Source organism: Carica papaya, chromosome 2 (genome assembly GCF_054855325.1).
Source record: "Carica papaya isolate Zhongbai chromosome 2, ASM5485532v1, whole genome shotgun sequence".
In the NCBI taxonomy this organism is placed as follows: Eukaryota; Viridiplantae; Streptophyta; class Magnoliopsida; order Brassicales; family Caricaceae; genus Carica; species Carica papaya.
Window position 1 is genome coordinate 6,237,024 of NC_142310.1, and position 24,743 is coordinate 6,261,766.

A 24,743-nucleotide genomic window follows, 5' to 3' on the forward strand; every position below is an offset into this window, starting at 1 on the left:
AAATAATTGACTATCTAAATATTTACTTAAATCTTGATGTATAAGTTATAGTTCTAACATTATATAAAAATGCATTAAGACTATTACGGTGATCTATTTTTTGGTATATATTATTTTTATAATTAGGTGCATATCAAATACTCATTGACCTTAATTTTAAATAATTATCAATTTAGCTTAATAGTTATTACATACATTGTGCGTATTGCGGATTCAAATATATTAATTGTTAATACTATCATAATATCAACTCTTAAATTATTACCTTATAATATTCTTATTTTTTGAAAAAAATTGATTTGTTTAGTAAGAAAACTTCAACATGCTCATGTTAGAAGGTCAAACATATGTTGATGTTGTTAGATATTTTATAAAAAAATTATGAGTTTTATGTAAATTAAATTACAGAAAATCCAAAATATAAGAAAATAAATTTGGAAAAAATAATAAATTTTTAAAATTAAAATGGGCAAAAATGACAAATTTTGGGAACTTTAAACTATATATTAATTAATTATTGATTTAACAACATGTGGCTGTAGTTTAGTGGTGAGAATTCCACGTTGTGGCCGTGGAGACCTGGGCTCGAATCCCAGCAGCCACAATTTTCTTTTTATTTTTTTTTAAAAAAGAAAATTTCTTTAAATCACCATTTCGTCCATCTACAAAACCGAGTATGCTCAAGGCTGGAATACCAGCAGCCAGCCATCTTTAACAGATTTAAGACAAAAAAAATTAATGTTTTCATTGAATAAAAAATTAATTCATTAAAATAAATTAATTGCTTTATTTATTTATTTATTTTTTTTTTGAAAACTGAGCAGATAAACATTAATTATTATTGTTTACGAATCCAGTAAATTACAAACTTTCCAAAAGCATCTTTATTTATAAAAGTTAAATCCAAAATTCCCTTTTATAATTATACGATCTCCCACTGCAATATACTAAACGTTGAATCTAACAGTACTGAGTGAAATCACAATTTTACCCTTTTATCTTCTAGTTTATTTTACAAATGAAAACGATGGGATTTCTGAAAATTTGAAGGAGAACTTAAACTTCGGGGAGGGAAGTGAAAGGGTTCTATAATTTATGTGTTTTTAGTTATTTGTCAATTGAGGAATCCAAATGAGAATTTATTATGATGTTTGGTTGTCTAGAAAATGAAGGAAATTTATATTGATTGTAGTTTAGCAGTATGAAAAATAAAGGAGAATTTACGACGCCGTTTAATTGTCAGAATAATTTTTTTTTTAAAAAAAAACATATTTAAAAGAATATGAAAGAGAAAAGAAAATAGAAGATGAACTAATTTCGTCAGTGGAAAGTTGGGCCAATTATTCTTGAAGATAGAAGGATAAAGTCAGGTAAATTTACTTAATTAAGAAATAAAATAGTATTTTGGATAGAGCCGGGTACCCGAATGGAGGTCCCATGTGGGTCCAGGAATCCAACTAAACCCATCATGGTATCCCATCATCATTAATTATTCTAAATTCAGTGGAGCATCATCCATGTGGCCATTCTCCATCATGGATCTCGGGGAAATATCCAATCACATCTCTCCAATCTCGCCCGCGGTTCCCCTGACCCCACCTAATCGACCTTTTTGATCTCCATCCGACGGTGCAAATCAACGGACTCCATGCACGCGACATGTACCATAACAGTTTCTTTAAAACATGTGAGACCCACGTGTGAGTGAATGAGAATCGTGTGGCCAACGGGCATCAGTTTTCTCACCTGATTTGACCTCGCTTTACCCAAATTTACCTCGCTCTCCATCTTAACCGTACACGTGTATATAATGACGTATGAGAAGCTGCCACGTGGATATGTATTTTTTTGTTTTTCGGTGTGTGTATAAATTTGATGTGAATCTCACTCACAGGTTGAGTGAGTGACTATTTTTTCTCTGTCTCACTCAACGACCAACCACAACAGTCATCCTTGTGAAGTTACGAAGGCACCCTTGATTTCTCTTCGAATTTTCAATTCTACCCTTGATTTGAAGCTCGGTTCTCTTGCCTGTCTAAAAGGCAGAAGTCTTCGAATTTTCAATTCTGCCCCTGATTTGCAGCTCGGTTCTCTCGGCGAAGGGAAAATGGTGGAGCCGGTGAGAAATGAGAAGGATGAGGAACTCTCGCTACTTGGTGAACGCTGCAATGGCGACCGGTCATGGCGGTTGAACTTCGATGGTTACCAGTTGTCGACTGAGCACAAGGAGAAGCCGCCTCGAGGGCTCCATGACTGCCTCGGAGTTCTAGGTAATTCTTCACTTTGTCTTTCTTACCGTTCTCTTTGCTTGTTTTTTTTTCTTTTTTAAATAACTTGTGTTTTATTTACTGTTTTTGATTAATCGCTATTAGCTAAAATCTTTAGTCCTAATCCTCACTTGTTTAGTGTCCTTTTTTTTTTTTGTTTTTTTTGCTTTTTGTTGTTTTTTTTTTCTTTAGTTAGCTCGGGCTTCAAACGGAAAGTTCGAATATTGTTTATGTTTTCTCAGGGTTTACTTCTTGTGGCATCGTATTCTCATTTAAATTTTCAAACGATCTGTAACTATCTGATATATTGTTTTTCCTTTTACAGTGTGCTTTTCGTTTATTCCTTGTTATGGCGAACTGACACATGTGTGGTCCTTAAGAATGGGATACTGAGTGACAGTATTTTCTCCATAGATTATTGACTGAGTCGGTGTTATATGTTGACCAAGAGCTGAAAGAGTTTTTTTAGTTTGGTTTTGGAGAAATATTGGCTTTGAACAGAGCAGGAGTTCGAGGAAGTATTTTATTTAAGTCTTGTTGTTCTCTTGGTGTTTGACAGGTTTGTTTTCATGTGAAAACTGCGTTTTTTACTTTGAAAAGTTGGGGGGGAGGGAGGGGTCTTAACTGGAATGAGCTTGCTTGTTCTGTGTTTCCTACTTGTTGATTTGATAGAAAATGAGTTCTATTTATATCATCTTGTCCATGTGTTTTTGTTCTAGTGATTAATAGCTTTCTTTTCCATTTTAAATGCAATCAAGTACATATATACAGCTTTTCTTACATAAGTTAAAAACAGTTAGCTGAAACTAATAGGAATGGTCAGACAATTTTAGGATCGGCAATTACGTGGTTGTTTTTGTCTTTAAACATTCAAAATTTAATTTGTCTCCCAGGAATTTAAGTTTTCATGTTGAATTTTTGAAGCAAGTGTTGATAAGAATGGTTGTGCTCCTATTAATCTTTTTTGGCTGTCTTAAAATTTTCTGTATCATGAATATGGTATGGTGTTTCCTTCAGTCCTTCTGACTAGAATTATGTTATGGTCCCGACTGAAGTATCTAGTTACTGGGTGTTTAACTTCAACATTTTTTTGAATGTTTTCCTTTCCTTACTTATCTTGAGTAATTGTTAGGGTTTGTGATAAGATCAGAAGGAATCCAAGTATGCCCAGTAAAAGAATGTGCAGCTGGGAAATAGTCAAAGAAGTTCCAGCACCTCCATGATCTCCGCACAACTACTGCATCCCACGTTTTCATCAGCATATGTATTTCATTTTCCACATGTTTAAATTTAGCTTCTTAATCTTAGAAAGTAACAGTAGAATTTTTATGTATTTAAATAGCTCCAGCACCATGAATTAAAACGGAGTTGAATTTTGCAAATTAAATTTGTGGTGTTTTTCGCCCCAAACGAGAAAAAACTTATTTACTCACTACCAACATCTGATTGGAACCTATCAATTGGTATCAGAGCTACATCAAAATGACCTCTAACAAAGAACGTATTGAGAACTTGGTAGCAAGCCTCGGCGGGTTGCAGGACAGCTTCAGTCGGATGGAGCTCGTGATGGCCGACAAACTCCGCATCATCAAAGAGAACCTCAAGCGACTTACTGACACCGTCACCTTCAACTGAGAAGGTTCTAGTAGCAACGCCTCTAGTCGGGCTGGTTACAGTCGGCCATCACGCGAAGGAGCTGAGAAAACAGAAGGGGGCCGACAACCATTTTGCTCCAAGTTGGCCAAGCTTGAGTTTCCCTCTTACGTTGGCGATGATCCGATGGAGTGGTTTAACTGTGTGGAGTAGTTCTTCGAGCACCAGGGCCCCGTTGTGGATCAAAAGGTGGCGTTGGCGTCGTACCACCTGGAAGGCAAAGCCAACCAGTGGTGGCAATGACTTCGTCGGATCTGTAAGGAAGAATAGAAAGAAATTACTTGGGGTGTGTTTGAAGAGGAGCTTTGGGTTCGGTTTGGACCGAGGAGAGTGGAGACTTTGATGAAGCCTTATCCAGAATAAAGCAGATTGGTTTATTACGTGAATACCAAAAACAACTTGAGCAATTGAGTAACCGAGTTTAGGGATGGACGCAGAAGGCTTTGGTGGGGACTTTTATTGGTGGGCCTAAACCCGAAATAGCAGACGAGATCAGGATGTTCCGACCCAAGTCTTTGAAGGAAGTAATTAGTTTAGCCCACATGAGAGAAGATCAATTGAACCGGCAACGCCGGTCTAACCAGTCGAGGTGAGTTCCAACCCCCCAACTATCTCAAGCATTAGCAGCTCCAATGTCACAAAATGTTGCGGCTCCTTCCGTCATCACCAAGCAGCTCTTGTGGGACAAAATGCAGAGATAGCGAGCGCATGGGCTGTGCTTCAACTATGACGAGAAGTTTACGGCCGGACATCAATGCCATCGAACCCAAATTTTGCTTCTGGAAGGCAACGAAGATGAAGAAGACACCGAGCCCGCTAAGCTTTGATAAACGGAGAACCGAGAAGCAGGGGGACCAGTAGAGCTGCATGAAGATTTATGAACCTTGAGGACAAGGTTTCTTAAAAGGGGAGGCAACGATAAGATCAGAAGGAACCCAAGTTTGCCCGGTAAAAGAACGTGCAGCTGGGAAACAATCAAAGCAGTTCCAGCACCTCCACGATCTCCGTGCAACTATTGCATCCCACGTTTTCGTCAGCATATGTATTTCATTTTCCACATGTTTAAATTTAGCTTCTTAATCTTATAAAGTAACGGTAGAATTTTTCTTTATTTAAATAGCTCCAGCATCATGAATAAAAACGGAGTTGACTTTTGCAAATTAAATCTGTGGTGTTTCTCGCCCCAAAGAGAAAAAACTTATTTATTCACTACCAGCATCTGATTGGGGCCTATTGGTTTGTTAGAAAGAACCTTATGATCTCTTGAGTAAAAATCAAACTTGAATAAGATTTCATACATACTAATCTGTTTACAAATGGACATGATACCGGTCTCTATTTTTTGGTAGTTGGAAGAAGAAGAATCGGAGAACTTTTTATGGGGTTAAGGATGTAAATGATTTTGGTATCTTTAAAGATAGATGGTTGCATACACTTGGTTTTTTGTTATGGGTCGTCCTCTTGTTTCTATGAAAAATTTAGTGGAACTTGTTGATATATTAATTGAGTTATAATTTTGTATATACGTGGCACCCTCTTTGTGCTTATATTAATACAATTCACACTTTTTATTTCAAGAAAAGAAGGCATACTATTCTGTTTACAGCAATGGGATTTATTACAGCAGAGGAAGTAGCTATTGGTTGTTATTCTGGAAGTAAATTCTAATTTTCAGATTAATTAATTGACTAACTCTCCCCTGTTGTCTTATCCTTCAACTAAACCATACACATGCTTTAATACACAGTGCCCAATTATCATACACAATACAACATCTTAATATATTATTAGACAAAACATAATATCTAAATATATAATTGAGTTTCTCTTCCTCTTTTGAGCATCTTCTTGTTGTACAGACCTTAACAAATTGTACTTCTTTCTTGATAAAATATAGTTGAGACTTCTCATTTCTGATATACACAGCAAAGAAAAAAAACAAGTTTTTTGAAGTACACTGGAGTGCCTCAATGTACAATACTTAAAAAAGTAATGGATAAAGGGATTGGATGCATCCTATCTCATTATTTTTTGCTTGTTGGCTTTAGGTCCAGAAGATAACGTGGCTGTATACTACCAGCAGCAGGTAGAAATGCTTGAGGGTTTTAATGAAATGGATGCCCTTGCAGAACGTGGTTTTATTCCTGGAATGTCTAAGGTATGTATGAAATCTTCATAAAATCAGGTGAAGAGATTCTCAGAAATTTCAAACTGAGAATAGTTTGTTATGGCTGCAGGAAGAGAGAGAAAGGTTGGCTAAGAGTGAGACATTAGCCATTAGAATATCAAATGCAGCTAATATGGTTCTTTTTGCTGCTAAAGTTTATGCATCAGTCAGAAGTGGCTCATTAGCAATCATTGCATCCACGCTGGATTCTCTTCTTGATCTTCTATCTGGCTTCATCCTGTGGTTTACTGCATTTTCCATGAAGACACCAAACCCATATCAATATCCTATTGGAAAGAAACGGATGCAGCCCTTGGTAAGAACATTGCAACTGCCTACCTATGGCAATCACATTGAGATCTCTCTCAAAATGTATTTTGTCCAGTTATGCTTCAAGTTTGTCTGTATGTTTTGTCCCCTTCAATTAGGTTGCTTGTGTTGCTGGATCTTTCTTAATTTAGTGAGACTGTTTATTGGAATTTGTAGAGACATTTCTAACTAATGTTATTAGTGTGCATGCTCTCCAAACTCAATAGGTAGTGCTTAACCCTTCTGCTTGGTAAACTATTTATCAGCCATGGTGATACTGCTTCTAAAAGTTTGCTTAAGTCCATTTTAATTATGACCTGTAACATGAAAATGATCCGCATTATACTGGATACTTCTGTTGGGACCATTGTAGCATGGATTTTGGTTGTGTTTATGCTGTTTTCCTCTTATAACTTTTTGGCATATGTAAATTTCTGTTATGTAAAAAAGTTGTCTGATAAGCAGATAAACAATCACAGAGGTTATAATTTTTTCAAGTTTATATAAACATCCATTACTGAACTGTCTGTTTATATGTACTATACACAATTTTTCTAAATACTCTACTGGATTTGTCAATGATGCGTAGGGAATCCTCGTTTTTGCCTCTGTCATGGCAACTCTGGGTCTGCAGATTATTTTGGAATCCTTCCGCACGATGATATCAGATGTAAGTAGCCTTAGATAAATTTCTGAGTTTGAGGCTTTCCTTTTACCCTGATGAATACTTCATTTGTTGTGAGGCTGGTTAGGATATTTTTTGCTCATTCTACAACATATGTTCATGCAGGAAGATGAATTTGACCTGACAAAAGAGCAAGAGACATGGGTTGTGGGCATTATGCTGTCAGTGACCCTGGTGAAATTCATTCTGGTTATCTATTGCCGCTCATTCACTAACGAGATCGTCAAAGCCTATGCCCAGGATCATTTTTTTGATGTTATCACCAACATCATTGGCCTTGTAGCTGTGCTTCTTGCTAACTATATTGATGATTGGATGGACCCAGTTGGAGCTATCATTGTTAGTGAATGCTCTCTCTTTCTTTCTCTCTCTCTCTATCTCTCTCTCTCCCCTCTCTCTCTCTCTCTTTCTCTCTCTCTCTCTCTCTCTATCTGTGGTGTTAATCTTTCTTTTTGTTCATGGGATGGAATTATGGTTATCTTCGGCATGATCCAGGTCATTTAAATTTTAAACTAGTTTGAATATGTTTGGGAGTTGCAAGTAGCAGATAAAATTTTGGTAATGCACCTTGGTTCTTACTGCAGCTGAACAAGCTAGCTTTTCATCTCTTTTGTGAGGAAGATCTTGACTATTCTAGACCTCTTCTAAGATTAAGGAATGGTTTACTGTTTTATTGTATCATATAGATGTCCTCAAGATTTTCATGATTCATTCGCTTTGGGTTTGTTTCTTTATTTGATTTTGCTGTTCGAGAAACTTTGGACGTTGCTGACTTGTTCAAGTTTGTAACTGCTGCAGCTGGCCTTGTACACAATCCGCACCTGGTCAATCACAGTGTTGGAAAATGTAAACTCCCTTGTTGGAAAGTCAGCTGCTCCGGACTATCTGCAAAAACTAACCTACCTCTGTTGGAACCACCACAAGGCCATCAGACACATTGACACAGTCCGGGCTTACACATTTGGCTCTCATTACTTTGTTGAAGTTGACATTGTCTTGCCGGCAAACATGGCCTTGCAAGATGCTCATGATATTGGAGAATCATTGCAGGAGAAGCTTGAGCTGTTGCCCGAGATCGAACGTGCCTTTGTTCATCTGGATTATGAATACACTCACAAACCCGAGCACGGGCGAGCACACTATTAGCAGGAGGGAAATATGGTCATATTTTTTGTTTGGTTGTTCATCTTTACTGCCCATTAATCCATACACCACATTAAAGAATCTACCGAGCCATGAAGGGTTGGGGTTGAAGGCAAACAATCTGTAAGTGTGTGTGCAGATGTTCGGTAGGTTCATTGAATATGGTACTTAATAGTATATAGAAACTTATTTGTTAATCAGGATGTATTTGTAGTTTAGGTTTCCTAAGCACCTTTGCTTGGCTTGTAATATGTAAAAGTTAAGAGAATTGGTTGGGAATGCAAAAATGGCTTCCTAGTAATCGTCTCTTTTTTTTTCTTCCATGACTCTGTTTTTTTCTCTTTTTGTCTTTTCCTATACTCGTTAAAAGTGAAAATGATGTGTGTACTAGAAATTTAAAGTACGTAACCTTGATTAACTATTTTTAGTCAAATGAATAATATTTTTATTTTTAGTCAAAAGAAATTAAAGTCGTTTAGTTAGTTGTAAATTAAATTATAATTGTTTTATTTTATAAAAAAAAATAATTAGTCTTTAGAAATTAATAAAGAAATATAAAAAAATGATTGTGGATGAGTTCAAAGCAATTGGCTGGTTACGCCATCCATTTGATTGGACAAGATGAAAAGCACATCCCAATTAATTTTAAGAAGTGGAGATGATTGATAACACATGGCCTCTTTTGATTCTTGAATAAATCTTGTTTCATTCACAGCCGACTTACTTTAAACGTTAGTAGTTATAATTGAAATTAATTTACTAGATATTACTACTAATAATCTGTCCCCCCCAAAAAAAAAAAAAAGAAGTAATAAGATGGGAAGAATAAATTCTACTCCCATTACGGATTGAATAAATATTCCAAAATATATTTCTAATAAGTTTAAGATAAGTTAAAACTTGGGATTGTTTACTTTTCTATTGTCATTTGATACCCTTTTTTATCAACTAAATCAAGACAAAATCATGGTTATTCCATTATTTAATGCCACTAATGCAATATAATATATATGTATATCTTTACAATGGGGTCTTGTCATATTATAATTTTTTATATTTAATTTTACTATTTGATATTTCACAGTTAAATAATGTAACAATTGACATAAAATTTGTCGTCTATTTGAAGAGTTGAAACAATATATTTATGCATTTAACAAAATAAGCATACAATTGTGTGTCACCCAACGCAGCCCATAACTTTACTATCAATGGACTCGAGTAATTGGGCTATGCGATTCTTAAGCCCTTCATTACTATAATTTTTTTAATAATTATAAATATATATATATATATATAAACCAGTCTTTTTATTATTATATAAAAATGCACTTTAATTTTCATCATTTTATATATTTATAAAACTTCAATTAAACACACGTAGTTTGATATTATTTTAAATACTGTTAAATGAAAAAGACTTAAATCAATCCGGTATCATCTTTATATCACACACGTTTTCCCCAAATGACATCAGCTACAATTGATATATCCACGCATCTGTATTTCGCACTTCACCCATTATCATGTCCAGATTCATTTCAATGTATATTTCCACCTTTTTTTTATTTATATATTTCCTTTTCTTTTTTTTAAAAAAAAAACCAAAAAAATCACATATCTAAATAATAATTATAAACCCATAATTAAAAATCCAAAACTTTACAAATAACGCAAAAAAAAAAAAAGAAACCAAATATAGGAAGCTTCTTAATTTTTACAAAACCAGATGGGAAATAAAAAATAAAATATTTCTAGATTTTAATAATAATATTTAACAAAACGTACGTCTTCAATTGTATTTTATACCTTGAAATATATTTATAAAATAAAAATTCGAAATATATAGTATTAAGCATATGATAAAAATGTTATTTTATTATAAAATAATCATCCCGCCAGCTCTTTCTCTTCTCCAGAACGGCAAATCACATTTTCACGGTATTAGTTTCAAGTTTTATTTATTTATTTATTTTTGTCAATGAAGAAAAAACTCGCGCGCCACACAATTATTGGGGCCCGGTGCCGTCGCGGTGTGCGCTTAAATGAGTTCGTTTAGATTCGCTTCTTTAAGTTTCGGAGCTTCTGAGATGCGCCATTTTCGCGCATGGAGATAACTTATGCATCCCCCAGCGCCTCTGACCTCGTCTCCGGCGCCTCCATGCCGACAACTCCCACCGCCACCCGTCCCGTCAAGATCATACCATTGCAGCACCCCGATACGACTTCCTATCGGTCTGGCGGTTACTCTTCCTCGTCCTTTAATGGTGTTTTCTCGGGATGGACCTCGAAATTCAGGCGCATGACGTTTGTTCAGTGGATCGAGCTCTTGCTCCCTTGCTGTCGTTGGATTCGCACCTACAGATGGCGCGATTATTTCCAGGTTGATCTCATGGCTGGGACCACCGTTGGCATCATGCTCGTGCCTCAGGTTGTTTTCGCCTTATTCTTCAATTTTGTTTTTCTCTTCTTTTCGTTTCATTCTCTTTTATTTCTCCGTTTTTGGATTGAACAAAACTTCAATCAGGCCTTTCTTCTTTTCTTTCTTGGTTGACAAGGAGCTTAATGTTTTGTTTTTCGAGTAGTTGTCCGTATTCTCATGATTTTCTTCTTTATATTTCCTGTTTTCTCCGTCAGAAAACCGTGGAAAACGAAACCTTAAGTGACCTTCATTTTCGTTTCTGAAATTTACACAGACGAAAGCTGAAATGTACTCTTGAGCTTTGTAGTTTTCTCCTGTTGTTCGTAAGCTTTACGCCTACCGAACAGACTGTTCGAGAATGTAATTCTACTTTTTTTTTCCCAGTCCGTTTGACTTACTTGGTAAATACCTAATTATCTGTTGGTTAGTCGAGAGTGATGGAACTTTTCGCAATTAATTGTCACTTACTTAATGATAACTGGATTTTTTTTCCTTCGTGTTCTTTTACCAATGCTGCAATAACTTGTGATATTTTCATTACTATTACAAGTGTCCGATTTCACTTTGTGTTGATGAGCTATTACTAAGCCGCTTTTGTCAAACACTTGACTGTTTATCAGCTGTTAATGATCGGGTTACTCCTTAGTTTTTGATACATAGTTCACTTGCAGTAGCGGTGAGAGTCACTGAGAGTATCAGATTCTTGGCTTTTACATTGATTTGTATTATAGAGAAGAGAGTTTATGCAAATGGATCATCAATTCAAAAATACTTATTTCGGTTAGGCCGTATTTGGATGCACGGATTCGGAGCATTAGAATGATATGAAGGCAAATTCATGAGCTCCTTACTTAATGTACCTAATCCTCTTGAGTCCTAAAATTTAACCAAACATACATAAATTCTAATTCTATACAAAAGTGATTTTAAAAGTTAAAACCAGTTTATGTATTTCAAAGAAAAAAAAGTTAAAAACCAGTTTATGGAATTCCTTCAAATTGTTATTTCAATAATTTTTTTTGGCAGCAAAACACAGCCTTATTTCCTCTGAAGAACTGCTTCTTTCCATTTCTGTGCCACTTATTGCAATGCCATTTCCTTACTGACTGATATTACTACTTAAATGAGACTCTACCTGCAGTCTGCAGTCTATATCATAAATGAATTGACAAGATTATTCAATTCCCTTTGTTGTGTATTACCAGGCCATGTCATATGCAAAACTAGCTGGGCTTCAACCAATCTATGGGCTATGTAAGTTCACAGTAAGATCATTTTTTTTTTCATAGAACTTCACAGTAAAATCATTATAAATTAATGATTTCTATTTGCTCATCTTTTCATCTTTTTATTACTTTATCCTCATTGAATCCAGATATCGGTTTTATTTGTGGCAAAGAAAAAAAAGGGATGAGTTTGAATTTGATTTTAATGGGTAAGGACAAAAACCGGAGGAAATAAATTCGGTTTTTTTTTTTCCTAACTGAAAATGGATAAAGGAGATTCACATTTTTAATGACGTATGTTCATATTCTTGCATTGTTGGAATTTGATGAAATTCTTGCTTTAGGAAATCAACATAGTGATTTCTGTATATTATTTCAGTCACCATTCATTATTTTTTCCCTTGTTCTCTTTTCTTTTTTGTGGTACTGACCTTGTAACTCTGAAATTCTTATTCTGACTTTGTGAGGCAGACTCTGGTTTTGTGCCAATATTCGTCTACGCAATATTCGGGTCATCTCGTCAGCTTGCGATTGGGCCAGTAGCATTGGTTTCTCTCCTGGTCTCCAATGTCTTGGGTGGAATTGTTGATTCATCTGATGAGTTGTATACAGAGCTTGCCATTGTATTAGCATTTATGGTTGGAATGCTTGAATGCATAATGGGTCTTCTTAGGTACTACTACTTTGTTCAGAATAAATTATTGTGTGCATGAACAGCTGAACTTGTTTCTTTCGTATTGTTGGGGGGTGGGTGGGGGTGGGGGGGGAGTGATTTCATGATATTTAAATTATTTACCAAACCACATGACTGTCTAGATTTTCTGTTATCCTCTTTATAAGAAATGGTTATACAACTTCTTCAGACCCAGATGTCCAGAGATGTAGCTTGCATGTGATTCTCACTGTTAATATCAGCTTTTGTTTGCAAGGACATTAATAAAGGGTATACTAATGCTTATAACTCTCTCTGTTCTCAGATGGATGAGGACCTCATTTTACTGATATCTATTTTAACAAGTTATTCAGCTCCCAAATTCTTATCTTTCTTTAAATTGGGGACTGGGAGAAGCTAGAGCTATTTCATAGGTTAAATTGAATGTCGATTTTAGTCTTTCAATGAATCTCTTGCTATTTAATTCTTTTTGAAGGTTTTCTTTAATATGAATGAGCTCATTTGTCTGTCATTTTTTTCAGACTCGGATGGCTTATTCGTTTCATCAGTCACTCTGTGATTTCTGGCTTCACAACTTCGTCAGCCATTGTTATTGCACTATCACAAGCGAAGTACTTTTTGGGATATGATATAGTCCGAAGTAGCAAGATTATACCATTAGTTAGGAGCATAATATCTGGTGCAGATAAGGTATGTGTAAGCAAATTATTGAAGGTTTAGTATAGGCATAAGAGGCGTGAATTGCCCAGGCGGCAAATGCTTTTTTAAAGGACTATATAATAATTTTTTCTTCAGGCATTTCCTCCTGAATAGGAGGACAAACATTGGGATAAATACTTCTATGGTCAACCCTTTACTGGAACCTATTTGTTGGTTTGCAGATACCATAGGGTTATAGTATTTTTGTGAGGAAGAAATAAAAGTTACTTTATTTTTGCTTCTCTTTTGGTTGGAAGAGTGTATCCCTTACCGTTACTTGTCTTCCCTCTTTTAGTAACAATTTCTCTTTTATAAAAGAAAAGAGATTTGTTTTTGTATATGTTATTGAAACATGGCAGTGGTTCTTTTAGAAATTTTGGAAGTCTATAAAGGTCATGATAATGTATATCAATAACATAAGATAGTTAAATTCGTGTTAAACTCGAGAGTGAAAAGCATTATATCTCTTATTCCTCTTTCCTTTTTTCAGTTAGTAGGTGAGAAAAGAAAAAAAAGAGCCTTTTAGGATGTGGTTTCCCGGGTCCACAGGATTAAAAATCTCTGACTGCAGAATCTCAGGAGTTTCTCTAGTGGTTACCCTGTCGATGAGTGAGATTTAGGTGATTTTATAGATTTTTGGTTACCCTACACACTCTTTTTCTATATGCATGGCATCCTGTTACTGCCTTGTCAACAAAGTTCATTCTCTTTCTAAAAGAAGTTGTTTGAGTTTTATGACCATGTCTGAAATTTCTACACTGTATATACTAAAGTCTGTTGTCTAAAACAACAATATGTTCCTTATTTATCTTGTTTGTATGCAGGACTGGTTGGTACATAGTTTTAACCTTTATCATATGCTCAGTTTCTATTGCTTACTGAAATTTGTTTACAATCCCCTTGATATCTATAGGCTTTGTTATTTGAAAAAAATTTTATAGGCGTTGTTAATTTTCTTGCTCTGTTTCAACTTATTGTTTCCTTCCTAAGCCACAGGTGGTCTTTTGTTATTGCAGTTTTTGTGGCCTCCCTTTGTCATGGGCTCTGTCATGCTCGCAATACTTCTGGTCATGAAGCATTTGGTATGAGCTCATTGCTAAAACTCTTTTAGAAGAGGCTACTTTCTTTTTGCCTCCTAAGATATTTGGTTATGATTTTTGATGTCTTATGTTCAGGGGAAATCAAGGAAACAATTCCAGATCTTGCGAGCTGCAGGTCCCCTCACAGCAGTTGTTTTAGGAACAACTTTTGTGAAAATATTTCATCCTCCTTCTATTTCTTTGGTAAGAATGATAGTGTCTGAATGATTTTGACAGTGAAGCATAACCATTTTTTGCTGGTAAACAAAGCAAATGTTTGACACAAATATTTTGTGTTTTTAAATAGAAATGAAATGTATAATTGATGTAGTTCCATGGTACCACCTGCGTGCATTTAAGTTACATCATCAACTACTGGAGTTAATATATGAAAAGAAAGAAATAAAGGAACATCAAATTTGAAAAAAATGGTAAATGGCATCTGGTATGTCTTTCAGGTGGGAGAAATACCTCAGGGTCTTCCAACATTTTCAATCCCCAAGAATTTTGGCTATGCGAAGTCTTTGATTCCAACAGCACTTCTCATTACGGGTGTGGCCATATTGGTAAGAAGTTGTGGAGTTCATTTAGCCTTAGGTGGCTTATATGCTTACTGGGTTGTGACCATGTGATGAAACTACTTGAGCTGTAGGAATCTGTGGGCATTGCCAAAGCTTTGGCAGCGAAAAATGGATATGAGCTGGATTCAAATCAAGAGGTATGTTTTGTGGAAAATGGAAAAGCTTTTTCCATGCTTTCTATAATTTTCTGTTCTAACTTTTTGATATTGAAACAAAGCATGCCATGTTTGATACTGCATTCGGTTACAGTATTTTTAACAAATGTGTGGAAAATTAGGTTTCTTTCCCACTAAGTTTATGCAAATAAAGTTATGAGCAATACAGACATCTTTTATGGACTTACTTCCTCTAGCTCCCTTGTTGTCCTTCATAACAGGAAGGAAATGATTTTGTATCCTGTTTTGGCTTTTAACTTATATGTCATACATTATAACTCTTAATTCTAACTGTCTTTCACTGGAAATAAGATGGGCAAAAAAAATATAGAAAATGTTAATTAGTCCAAGTTTCTATACCCAATCTTCTTAAGGGCCTTGCTTGTTTTTCTTTTCTTCCTCTTTTCTTTTTTCTTTGGGAAAGTATATGGGTCTAGCTTGTTGATCACAACTCAGCTCCTGCCAATGTGCTTTTTTATTGTTTGTCCTATAATTCCTTAATATCATTAATTTGTAAAGTTAAGTCAAGTTTGTGAATATTTTTTTGGTATTTGCTGTATTGACTCATTGAGTTATGGTGTGAGAGTATCATATAGGTGCATGTCAGCAAATTGATTCCGCCCAATGTGGTCAATAAATTTTAATTATTCTATCTTTAAGAAGTTTTTGTTCTTGCGTTTCTGCTTACATATTCAGAAAAAGTTTCTAAGTACTGTTTTTCGTTATATGTTTACAGTTGTTCGGTCTTGGCGTTTCCAATATTTTGGGCTCATTCTTTTCGATATACCCTACAACAGGTAGGCTTCCTAGAGGTCCTGACAGCCACAGATATGGATTCTTTTGTAATAATAATAATGTTTTCAAAAGGTGAGTATAGACACAAGACACCACGGGGGTGTCACTCTTGCATAAAACTCCATGCACTAGTTACAACTTATAAATCAAAAGATTATGACATCCTGCATCCCATAAAAATCAGGAGTAGGGATACTGTTAAAGAATAGAGTTAGATATTGAAGCAATTGTCTCTAACACAATGGAAAGAAGATTTGAGCCCCTCGATACTTCTCTTTTTTCGCTCTCCAAATAACCAAAGCCCAGCTAGTGGAGTAAGAGCAATAACTCTTTTGTGATGCCTGTCTGACTCAATACCACCCGAGGCTCAAATATCTGCGGCAATAGAACCTAACTGCTTAGTCAAGCTCCAAAATAATTAGTGCTGTCTCCATGATTAGATAGTCTGGGGGCACTGGAAAATCTGTTGGGCAAACTGCTTATCCCCTTTGCGGAGAAAACACCATTGGCCAGTTCCTTCCTCCTCTTCTTAAGGTTGTCTGGTGTCCAGATCTGCCCCCAAACAGCCTCTCAGGCAAATAATTGATCTTAGGGGCAGAAATCCTTTTTCAGCTTTGTTTCTAAGGATGAACTTTTACTCCAGAAGAGCTAGTGCCGATGACATTATAGGAGGACTTCACTCTGAATAGACCACCCTTTTTCAGCTGCCACTACCAGGATATTTGATCATCAGTACTGGGATCACCCTTAATAGTCATAATTTATTATTGTTGCTCATGTTTAATTTTTTTTTTTCATGATTTTTGTTTCCATGAAATTGTGTTATAACACCACTGTACTATAATTGATAAATGATGATGGTTATTCTTTTATATCACGTAGGCTCCTTTTCTAGGTCAGCTGTGAATCATGAAAGTGGAGCAAAAACTGGCTTATCTGGGATTATAACTGGAATCATAATGTGTTGTGCTCTTCTATTCATGACTCCATTGTTTGAATACATACCCCAGGTCTGTGTCCATGTTTACGTATTTAATTCTCCATTGGGATTGTTACATTTTTAGGATGTTGATGAAACCTTATTACATGATGCATGTGTTTAAACTGTTAATTTTTCCTAAAATTCTTGTTAAAAAAAAAACTTCTTCTGTCTGTTATATTATTTGAGCTTTTCATTTTGCAATGTGTGGCCTATGAATTTAAAATTTTGGATAATCTAAGCTCTGAACTTCTGGTTGTTTAATCTACTGTCTCATTTGGTTATCATGGATCACATCTTTTGGAAATCTAGCTCTCTGATTTGCAGTCTCCACTTTTTCAGTGTACCTTGGCTGCAATAGTTATCTCCGCTGTTATGGGCCTGGTAAGTGTGGCAAACATACATGTTAGTTGAACAACAATTTTTCCATAGAGATTTCTGGTCTCTATTTACAACAGAATAGGTCCATGGAAGTCATTCAATGAAAAATCGTTTGAATAGTTCACTTTCTAGCAGAATAGGCATATAGATACAATGCTAGGATTATTAACTAATAATTATGAACAAATAATGAGTGAATATTGAAAGAAATGATTCTCTTTATGAGGACATGGAATGATGAGAACTAACTATGTAGCATCTATATTGAGAATTTAAGTATCATATACGTCATTAGTTCAATCCCAAGTGTACTTTTTTGCAACTTTGGGTTTCCACGGGTTATTAGACAATTTTTTATGAGATATCGTCTACTTTAGTAAGAGCAAATGGATGGTTGGTTACTGGTTTTGTCAATTTTGTGATTTGTTTTCCCCTGGGGGTTGAAGTGACAATTCAATGCTGACTGATGAAAGCTACCATGTTTTATAAGAGTAACTACCTTCAAAGAAAGATTCTCTTATATCTTGTCAGCATGAATTTTTCCTATTATTATAAATACTGTTGGCATTATTTGGGTTGCTAATAGAGCTCTGAACATTTTTTGTTTCTCTTAATTCTGTTTTGTCCATGATGATAACTTGGTATAAAAGCCAATCTATACAGAAATTACAATTATGAAGCTGGATCTTTTTATTGTTTATGTGTGTTGATTTCTACAAGCAAGATGCATTTAAAGTCAAAGCCAACATGGTTAGATTAGAATTTATTTTTTTTGAAATAATAGTTAGAACATAAATTTTTATTAGTTTTGGATTTAATCTTTCCAGGTGGATTTTGATGAAGCTATTTTCTTATGGCGTGTGGACAAGAAAGATTTTCTTCTTTGGGCCATTACTGCCACTACAACATTGTTCTTTGGTATTGAGATTGGAGTCCTTGTTGGGGTAGGTACCTTAATAACCAATGGTTTTGTAATATCAGTTACTGTCAACTAATCAGATTTGCAAATTTTCATATCGTCGGTTCAACTATTAAGTGCTTTGAATTCCTGTGCATTTCTTTTTCTATTGGCAATAAATCTGTACCCTAAAGTCATTTGAGGTCTTCAGCATTATGCAAGTGTATATGCTGCATCAATTTTCTGAAGGTATTGGAAGAAGAGTATCTTTTAATGTTATTTTTGGAATTCTAGGTAGGAGTTTCACTTGCTTTTGTCATCCACGAGTCAGCAAATCCTCATATTGGTAAGTAGATAAATGTCTACCATTATGCATTCTAACGCATTAAGGGTGTTGATTGCTATCATTTACAGTCTACTGGGTGCTTACTTCTTTGTTAGAGTTCTATATCTTTACATTTCTGTTTCTATATTTCTAAGCATTCAGTTTGTTATGTACTTTTATCATCTTTTTATTTTAATTTCTCCTCATAACCAAAGTGACAATCCCAATCTGCACCAGTTTGCTAGTCTGTCCAGAATTATATGCTGTTCCATTCCTTGTTTCAACCAATAATCTTTTCCACATGTGCCTGACCTGGATAAATCCTTGATTGTTTCTAGGATGTCTATTTTGCTGGCAGGTATCATGCAGTTCAATACTGTATGAATATTTGACACAACCTTTCTTTGCTGACTAAATTGATGGTTATTGTGTTAAGGAAAGTTACATAACAACGAGTAGGTCAATAATATTGTAGCTTCTGTCAATAGACTTATTTGGCTTAATGCTTCCATCTTCTAGCATGTGTTGACTTGTGTGTCTTCTTATTGTCTTTTTTTTTTAACTTGTGCTGTGTCCTGCAGCTGTTTTGGGCCGTCTTCCAGGAACTACCATCTACAGAAATGTTAAGCAGTATCCAGAAGCATATACTTACCATGGAATTGTAGTTGTTCGTATTGATGCACCAATCTATTTTGCAAATATAAGTTATATCAAAGACAGGTGAAACTCTATGCTTCCCTTTGGAATATAGGCTAGACATGTTTTCTTGGTTGGTTTTACATGTGAACTTCTAAATTAAGAAAGAAAATATTCATCTGAATTTCCTATTATAGGCTACGGGAATATGAAGTTGTTGTTGACAAGTCAGCTAGACGTGGACTGGAGGTGGAAAGGATTTACTTTGTGATTTTAGAGTTGTCACGTAAGTCTTACTCTTTTGTATCTTGTGTTTAGACTGTAAAGAAGTACATATTTTTTTGTACCAACACTTAAACATGAGTTGCTTGCTTCTTCAAAGCATGCTATTGTTAATTCTATTCTGTATGTTGTGAATTCGTAAATAACTTGTGTCTCTGTCTAAGTATTCTCACCCTCTCCTATGTTTAGCTCTTTTTTCCATTCTTAAGTCTTTCAAATTCCTAGTGGCCTGCCCTTGAAATTACATTTGTTGCTCACTGATCACAAAATGCACGTGATGAAATCCAGCAACTTGCATGCAAGAACTAGTAGTTTAGCTCATCAAATGTATTAAAAGTTTGTGCCCTGACTGAAACAGGAAAGATTATTGAGGTTTCTTTTTGTTGCTCCCTTTGGTATAAGATGTGCTTTGAGTTCTGCTGTAGCTTAAAGACAGTTGTCATTGTTATGACTCTTAACAACGTATTTTATTGTGGATTGTAGCTGTAACATATATAGACTCTAGTGCTGTTCAAGCCTTGAAGGACTTGCACCATGAATACAAATCAAGGGACATCCAGGTTTGGTTTACCTTACAATGTGGTTTAATCTTAAGTTAATGAGAGGCCATTTGTTTTTTTGTTTTTTTTTTTTTTTTTAAGACTGCCGGTGTAAAACATGCGAAGCATTTGGTCTCTTATTGCAGCTTGCTATTTCCAATCCAAACCGAGAGGTTCTGCTAATCTTAGCAAGGTCCGGTTTGGTTGAATTGATTGGCAAAGAATGGTACTTTGTGAGGGTGCATGATGCTGTCCAAGTATGTCTACAACATCTGCAGAGTTTCAGTGGAGCTACAAAGACTCCAGATGCATTACCAGATAAAGGAAGTTTCTTCCAGCGATTGTTGAGTAAGAAAGCAGAAGATTCTTTGACTGCTGACTTGGAGTCAGGTAAGAGAAGGTCATCGAACTTAAAAGATGCCGACCCTCAATTGGAGCCATTGTTGTCTTGGAAATCTTGAAAGAAGGATGCTTGGTCTTTGCAGATTTATTGATGCCAATTTTTAGAAGGCAGTTTATATCTGTATATGTTTGTTGTAATTACAACGAATAAGATGTGATTGTTTTCTGTACGTAGGCTCCTCTAGTGTAAAATGCCACGGAATCCATCTAGTATTGGGGCGTGGTTTTCGATTGTTATGATTTATACAGAATTTGTAGCTTGTAAGTTTACCTTTGGGTTCAGTTCTGTAGGCACATTGATTTGCTTAGATGATTAATAAAACAAGTTGTATAGTATTGTGTTCCTAATAGCAATGAGCTCTGTTTGAATAAAGTTGTACCTTACTTCAAAATTACAGGTGAATTGTAACACCCGAAATTTTTTTTTTATTTTTATTATTATTACATTATTTTGTTTTATTTTAATTTATTCTATATAAATATAATTTAGTATTAATAGAATTTAATTTAATTTAATAGAAATAATAATAATAATAATAAAAATGGTAAAAATTATTTAAAAATTTAATTGAAAATAATTTTAGTAAAAATTTGAGTTTTAGGGGTATTTTTAAAAGAAAATTCAGAAATAAGGGGTCAAAACGCAATTTAGAAAAGTTGTGTCACGTCAGCTGCCCGGTCAGCAGTCCTGGCCAACCAGGACGCGCCAGGTAGCAGAGACGCTGAAGCAGGAGGGAGCCACGTGGGCGATCCGTGTGCGTGCGATCAAACAGCTGAGATCTGTTCCCACGCGCACGGATGTCCCAAATCAAAAACGCGCACAGATGGCCTGGATTGTATCGCGCACGGACGGCCCAGATTGAATCGCGATGAACGGCCCATATTCATTCCCTATTTAATTGCAATCGAACGGCCCAGATTAAAAGCGATAGACGGCTCAGATCAAAAACGGATGGGTATAAATAACATCATCCGCACCCAAACCCTAACCCTAGCCGCCAGAGCCCCTCGCTGGAGAAGACAGCTCAACCGTCGGGGAGCCGACCGCCGCCATACCGGAGTAATTTTCGGCCGCCAAACGAGGTAAAAATTCTACCATTTACTCAGAATTTGATTCTAAATCCATCTATGGCCAAATCGGAGCAAAAGCACTGGCCAATTGGCCGGAAAACGTCGCCGAAGCTCAGCGGCGCCGCCACGGGGTGTCTCAGTTTTTGCCTCCGATGAGGCCCTTCTCGATTCCCGTTCGATGTGATTTTTCTACCGTTGTGATCACCGTTTCCTCCTCTACAAGTTGACTGGAGCAAAACACCCAACCGCGATGTGAGCCGAAGGAGCCGCTGCACTAGAGAGCCCCACCGCCGGTGAGTTTCTATTTTTCACTTTTTTCGGCCCACCGAGGGTCTTAGGTGTGTTTTCTTACTGGAACCGATGCAAGTTTGGCTAAATTCGATCGAAAACGGCCGAAAACAGCCAACCTGAGGCGGATCGCCGCCATGAGCGACAGCGCCGTCGCCGAAGCACGGCGAAGCTGCCGTGTTGGAATTCCAAAATTAGTTGAGTAGGCCCTGGGTCTAATTTTTTGGGTTATTTGGGACATGTGTAGGTATCGTAAGTGCGTCTCAATTCCTAATGAAAAATTCAGGAAACCCAAGGACCGCCCATAGGCGCAGTGAAAATCTAGTTTTCGACATCAAATCAAGTAAGAACCCATCACCCTATTTCCTATTATGGAATTAAAGTTCGAATAAATGGTAATACTGTATTTTTTGCAAATTAATAAATATGCATAATTAATTAAGATTGCTAATGGAGCTTGAAATCGGATATTATTTCCTGTCGATTCCTGCTTAATTTATTTTATAGTTTAAATGCATTATGGTATCTGGTTTATCTATTCTATGGTTTTAAATGCATGAATCACTGCTTACTTCACTACTGTTTAATTTTGGGAATCTAAGATATGCTTGCTTCGTTGGATGCACGTTACTTGTTTATGTATTTATGTTTGAGTTGGTAACGGAGACTAAGGACAAATAGGAATGGGATATGATTTGATAAATGGATAACATGACAGCCTCACTAGATATCCTGGTAGATAGTGGATGGACCGGGTTCATAGAAAACTCTACCGTGAACGTTATCTCATACCGGACAGGGTATGCAGACTTGGTCATTTGGCGCCAATACCGGACGGGGTATGGGGACGACCCGCTTCACCTTAATACTGGATGGGGTATTAAGGTTTATTGTTTGGCACTCATACCGGACGAGGTATGGGGACGACCCTAGAATTAAGTTGTTAAGGGGAATGGTTCACGTGTAGCGGGGACCCCTATGGATCCTCATAGATACTACTAGACTGATAAAAAATGGCAATTGTTGTTTGATGATTTGAATATAAAAGTATGATATGTGCTATGTTACAGATTATATATGAATTCATGATATTTATAATATTGTTGTTTCCATAGGTTGTTTTTATAAATCTCACTGCGGTAAGTAGACGGTAAATGGTTTGTTTATTGATAAATAAATTTGTTTAAAATTTGTACTTCATTGGTTGTTTTCAGTTTTTCTACCAACCTTTACTTCTGTAATTGTGATATAGTGTAATATCCTTACTAGACTAGTGTAACTCATTCTTTATTTAACCATTTTAGGTCAAGAGGATCTGGTTCCCTAGCCCGATCCACAAGAAGACGGCGAGTAAATACTAGATACTTTATAGTTTTCTTTATTTTCTCCATTTGTTGTATTTCTTTTAGAGAAATTATTCCGTGATATTGTTTAGTACTTTTAAGTTATTGTGTAAGGGATATTAACATTAATCTTTTATTTCGCTTCCGCACTCAGATTATTATATGTATTTTCCTTTTGAATTTTTAGGATCGTCACATAAACGACTAGAATTTCAAAATATGCTGGGTTTTAAAACCCAAAATGTCAATAAGCATAAAGTTTCGGTTTTAATATTAGTAAACATAGCATGAGATTAAAATTTGAGTCATTTGGGGGCAAGAGGAAGATGTTTTTATTATTTATTCATATTTCAAGAAATTAAATATATGAGTCAATTTAATTTCACATTATATATTTAAATACTTGAATAAAGTTAAGAAATAAACTAAGAACAAGTTTAAGATTTAATATAAAAGTATGAAATTAAAAGAAAAAGATTTATTATCTAAACGCGGAAGTAAATAATAAAATTAGAGTTTACATTCTTTACATAGTAAATTAGAATGTTCAATTGAGCTGCTGGAATATCCCTTCTACATTGGTTCATAAAGAGACAAACGATAGTTAAAAACAAATAAATAAATATTTTAGGGATTAACCTCCACTAGCGCTTGAAAAGAGTTTGGGAGGTGAACTACTCACAACTCTCTTACTGATCGGGATCTGAATCTTGATCTTTTTGATATAAAATTATTAATAAAAAGGTGAACTATACTATCCCAATAAGAATATCACACTAATCACTTATACGGAAAATCGAAGGTTGGTAAAAATTACAAAAGAACTAATGGAATCCTTGATTTAAATAAATACTTTTAACTTTAAAATGTTTTATTTCATACTTACCATGTCAGGTTTTTTTGAAAACAATCTATGAAGACAAATTGCCAAGTAACATTTTAATTTCAATATAAAATCAGTAATTTTTCCTTTAACCTACTTACTGGGACTCTTGGGGGTCTATAAGGATATCTCTCTACTTGTGAACCTAATATCTACATTTAACAACTAATTCAACCGTTCTCATACCCTGTCTGGTATAAGGATAAATTATATCTCTCAAAACTCTTCCGGTATGAGATTTCTTAGTCTCGTTCGATTGAGGTAATGTCCACGGTAGAGTTCCTTATGTATCAAGTTCGTCCACCCTTTCTCAAGTACCCATTAAGCTTTTGTTTATATATATCCTTATCGTCCAAACAACCATCAAACGCATATTAACCTCTCATTATATATTCACAGTTTAATTTAAACAACATCTAAGTGAGAGGTATAGTTTAATATAATCGAATAATCAAGTAATTAGATAACCAAATAAATAATCCAGGAGTAACCAAATAAACTAAATAATCGAGAAGATCAGAAAACTATCAATTTAATACGCACAATAAAATAGTAAATAATTTAAGCAGTATAGAAAATAAACAGGGAATCATGACAAATATGAACTAATCAATTCTAGCTCCACTAATGACCTGTAATTATTTTTAGTTTTTTTTTTTAATTTTCATAAAACATAAAATTATCGATTATCAATCCTCAATTTACCATAACAGAAAATAGGGTGAAAGATCCTTACTGAAATCATTGTTTTGGAATGTTGTACTACTCACTACGCCTCCTGACAGGGCTTGGGTTTCCTAAATTTTTTTTACAAAAATTAAAATACTTGTCACGTAGCCAAAAATTCAAAATCGATGTCGAA

General features: G+C 35.3%; 2 protein-coding genes and 1 non-coding gene across 7 annotated transcripts; all 3 read left to right on the top strand.

Moving 5' to 3' along the window:
• The first annotated feature begins 532 nt into the window (after positions 1-532).
• Positions 533-604, top strand: TRNAH-GUG (transfer RNA histidin (anticodon GUG)). The gene has a single exon. It is a non-coding gene; the product is annotated as a tRNA-His (tRNA).
• A 1,309-nt stretch (positions 605-1,913) lies between these two features.
• On the top strand, positions 1,914-8,525 carry MTP11 (Cation efflux family protein). Of its 5 annotated transcripts, none has more exons than XM_088212961.1 (7): positions 2,133-2,270; positions 3,400-3,531; positions 5,969-6,078; positions 6,158-6,403; positions 6,986-7,066; positions 7,187-7,420; positions 7,880-8,525. In XM_088212961.1, exons 3-7 carry the CDS (start codon positions 6,013-6,015, stop codon positions 8,225-8,227), a joined length of 975 nt encoding a protein of 324 aa, XP_088069087.1. In that variant the 5' UTR covers positions 2,133-2,270; positions 3,400-3,531; positions 5,969-6,012; the 3' UTR covers positions 8,228-8,525. The 5 variants fall into 5 exon arrangements, with proteins under 5 accessions (XP_021910275.2, XP_088069087.1, XP_021910276.2 ...); XM_022054584.2 differs by lacking the exon at positions 2,133-2,270 and adding an exon at positions 2,593-2,826; XM_022054583.2 differs by lacking the exon at positions 3,400-3,531 and having other exon boundaries at positions 1,914-2,270.
• A 1,639-nt stretch (positions 8,526-10,164) lies between these two features.
• Positions 10,165-20,644, top strand: LOC110824126 (sulfate transporter 4.1, chloroplastic-like). Its single transcript, XM_088212963.1, has 17 exons — positions 10,165-10,655; positions 11,852-11,900; positions 12,344-12,545; positions 13,067-13,235; positions 14,261-14,326; positions 14,420-14,527; positions 14,782-14,889; positions 14,976-15,041; positions 15,796-15,856; positions 16,737-16,864; positions 17,176-17,217; positions 18,042-18,158; positions 18,407-18,458; positions 19,019-19,157; positions 19,271-19,359; positions 19,839-19,915; positions 20,041-20,644. The coding sequence occupies exons 1-17, from the start codon at positions 10,332-10,334 to the stop codon at positions 20,353-20,355; spliced, it is 2,112 nt and encodes a 703-aa protein (XP_088069089.1). The 5' UTR covers positions 10,165-10,331; the 3' UTR covers positions 20,356-20,644.
• Positions 20,645-24,743: the final 4,099 nt, after the last annotated feature.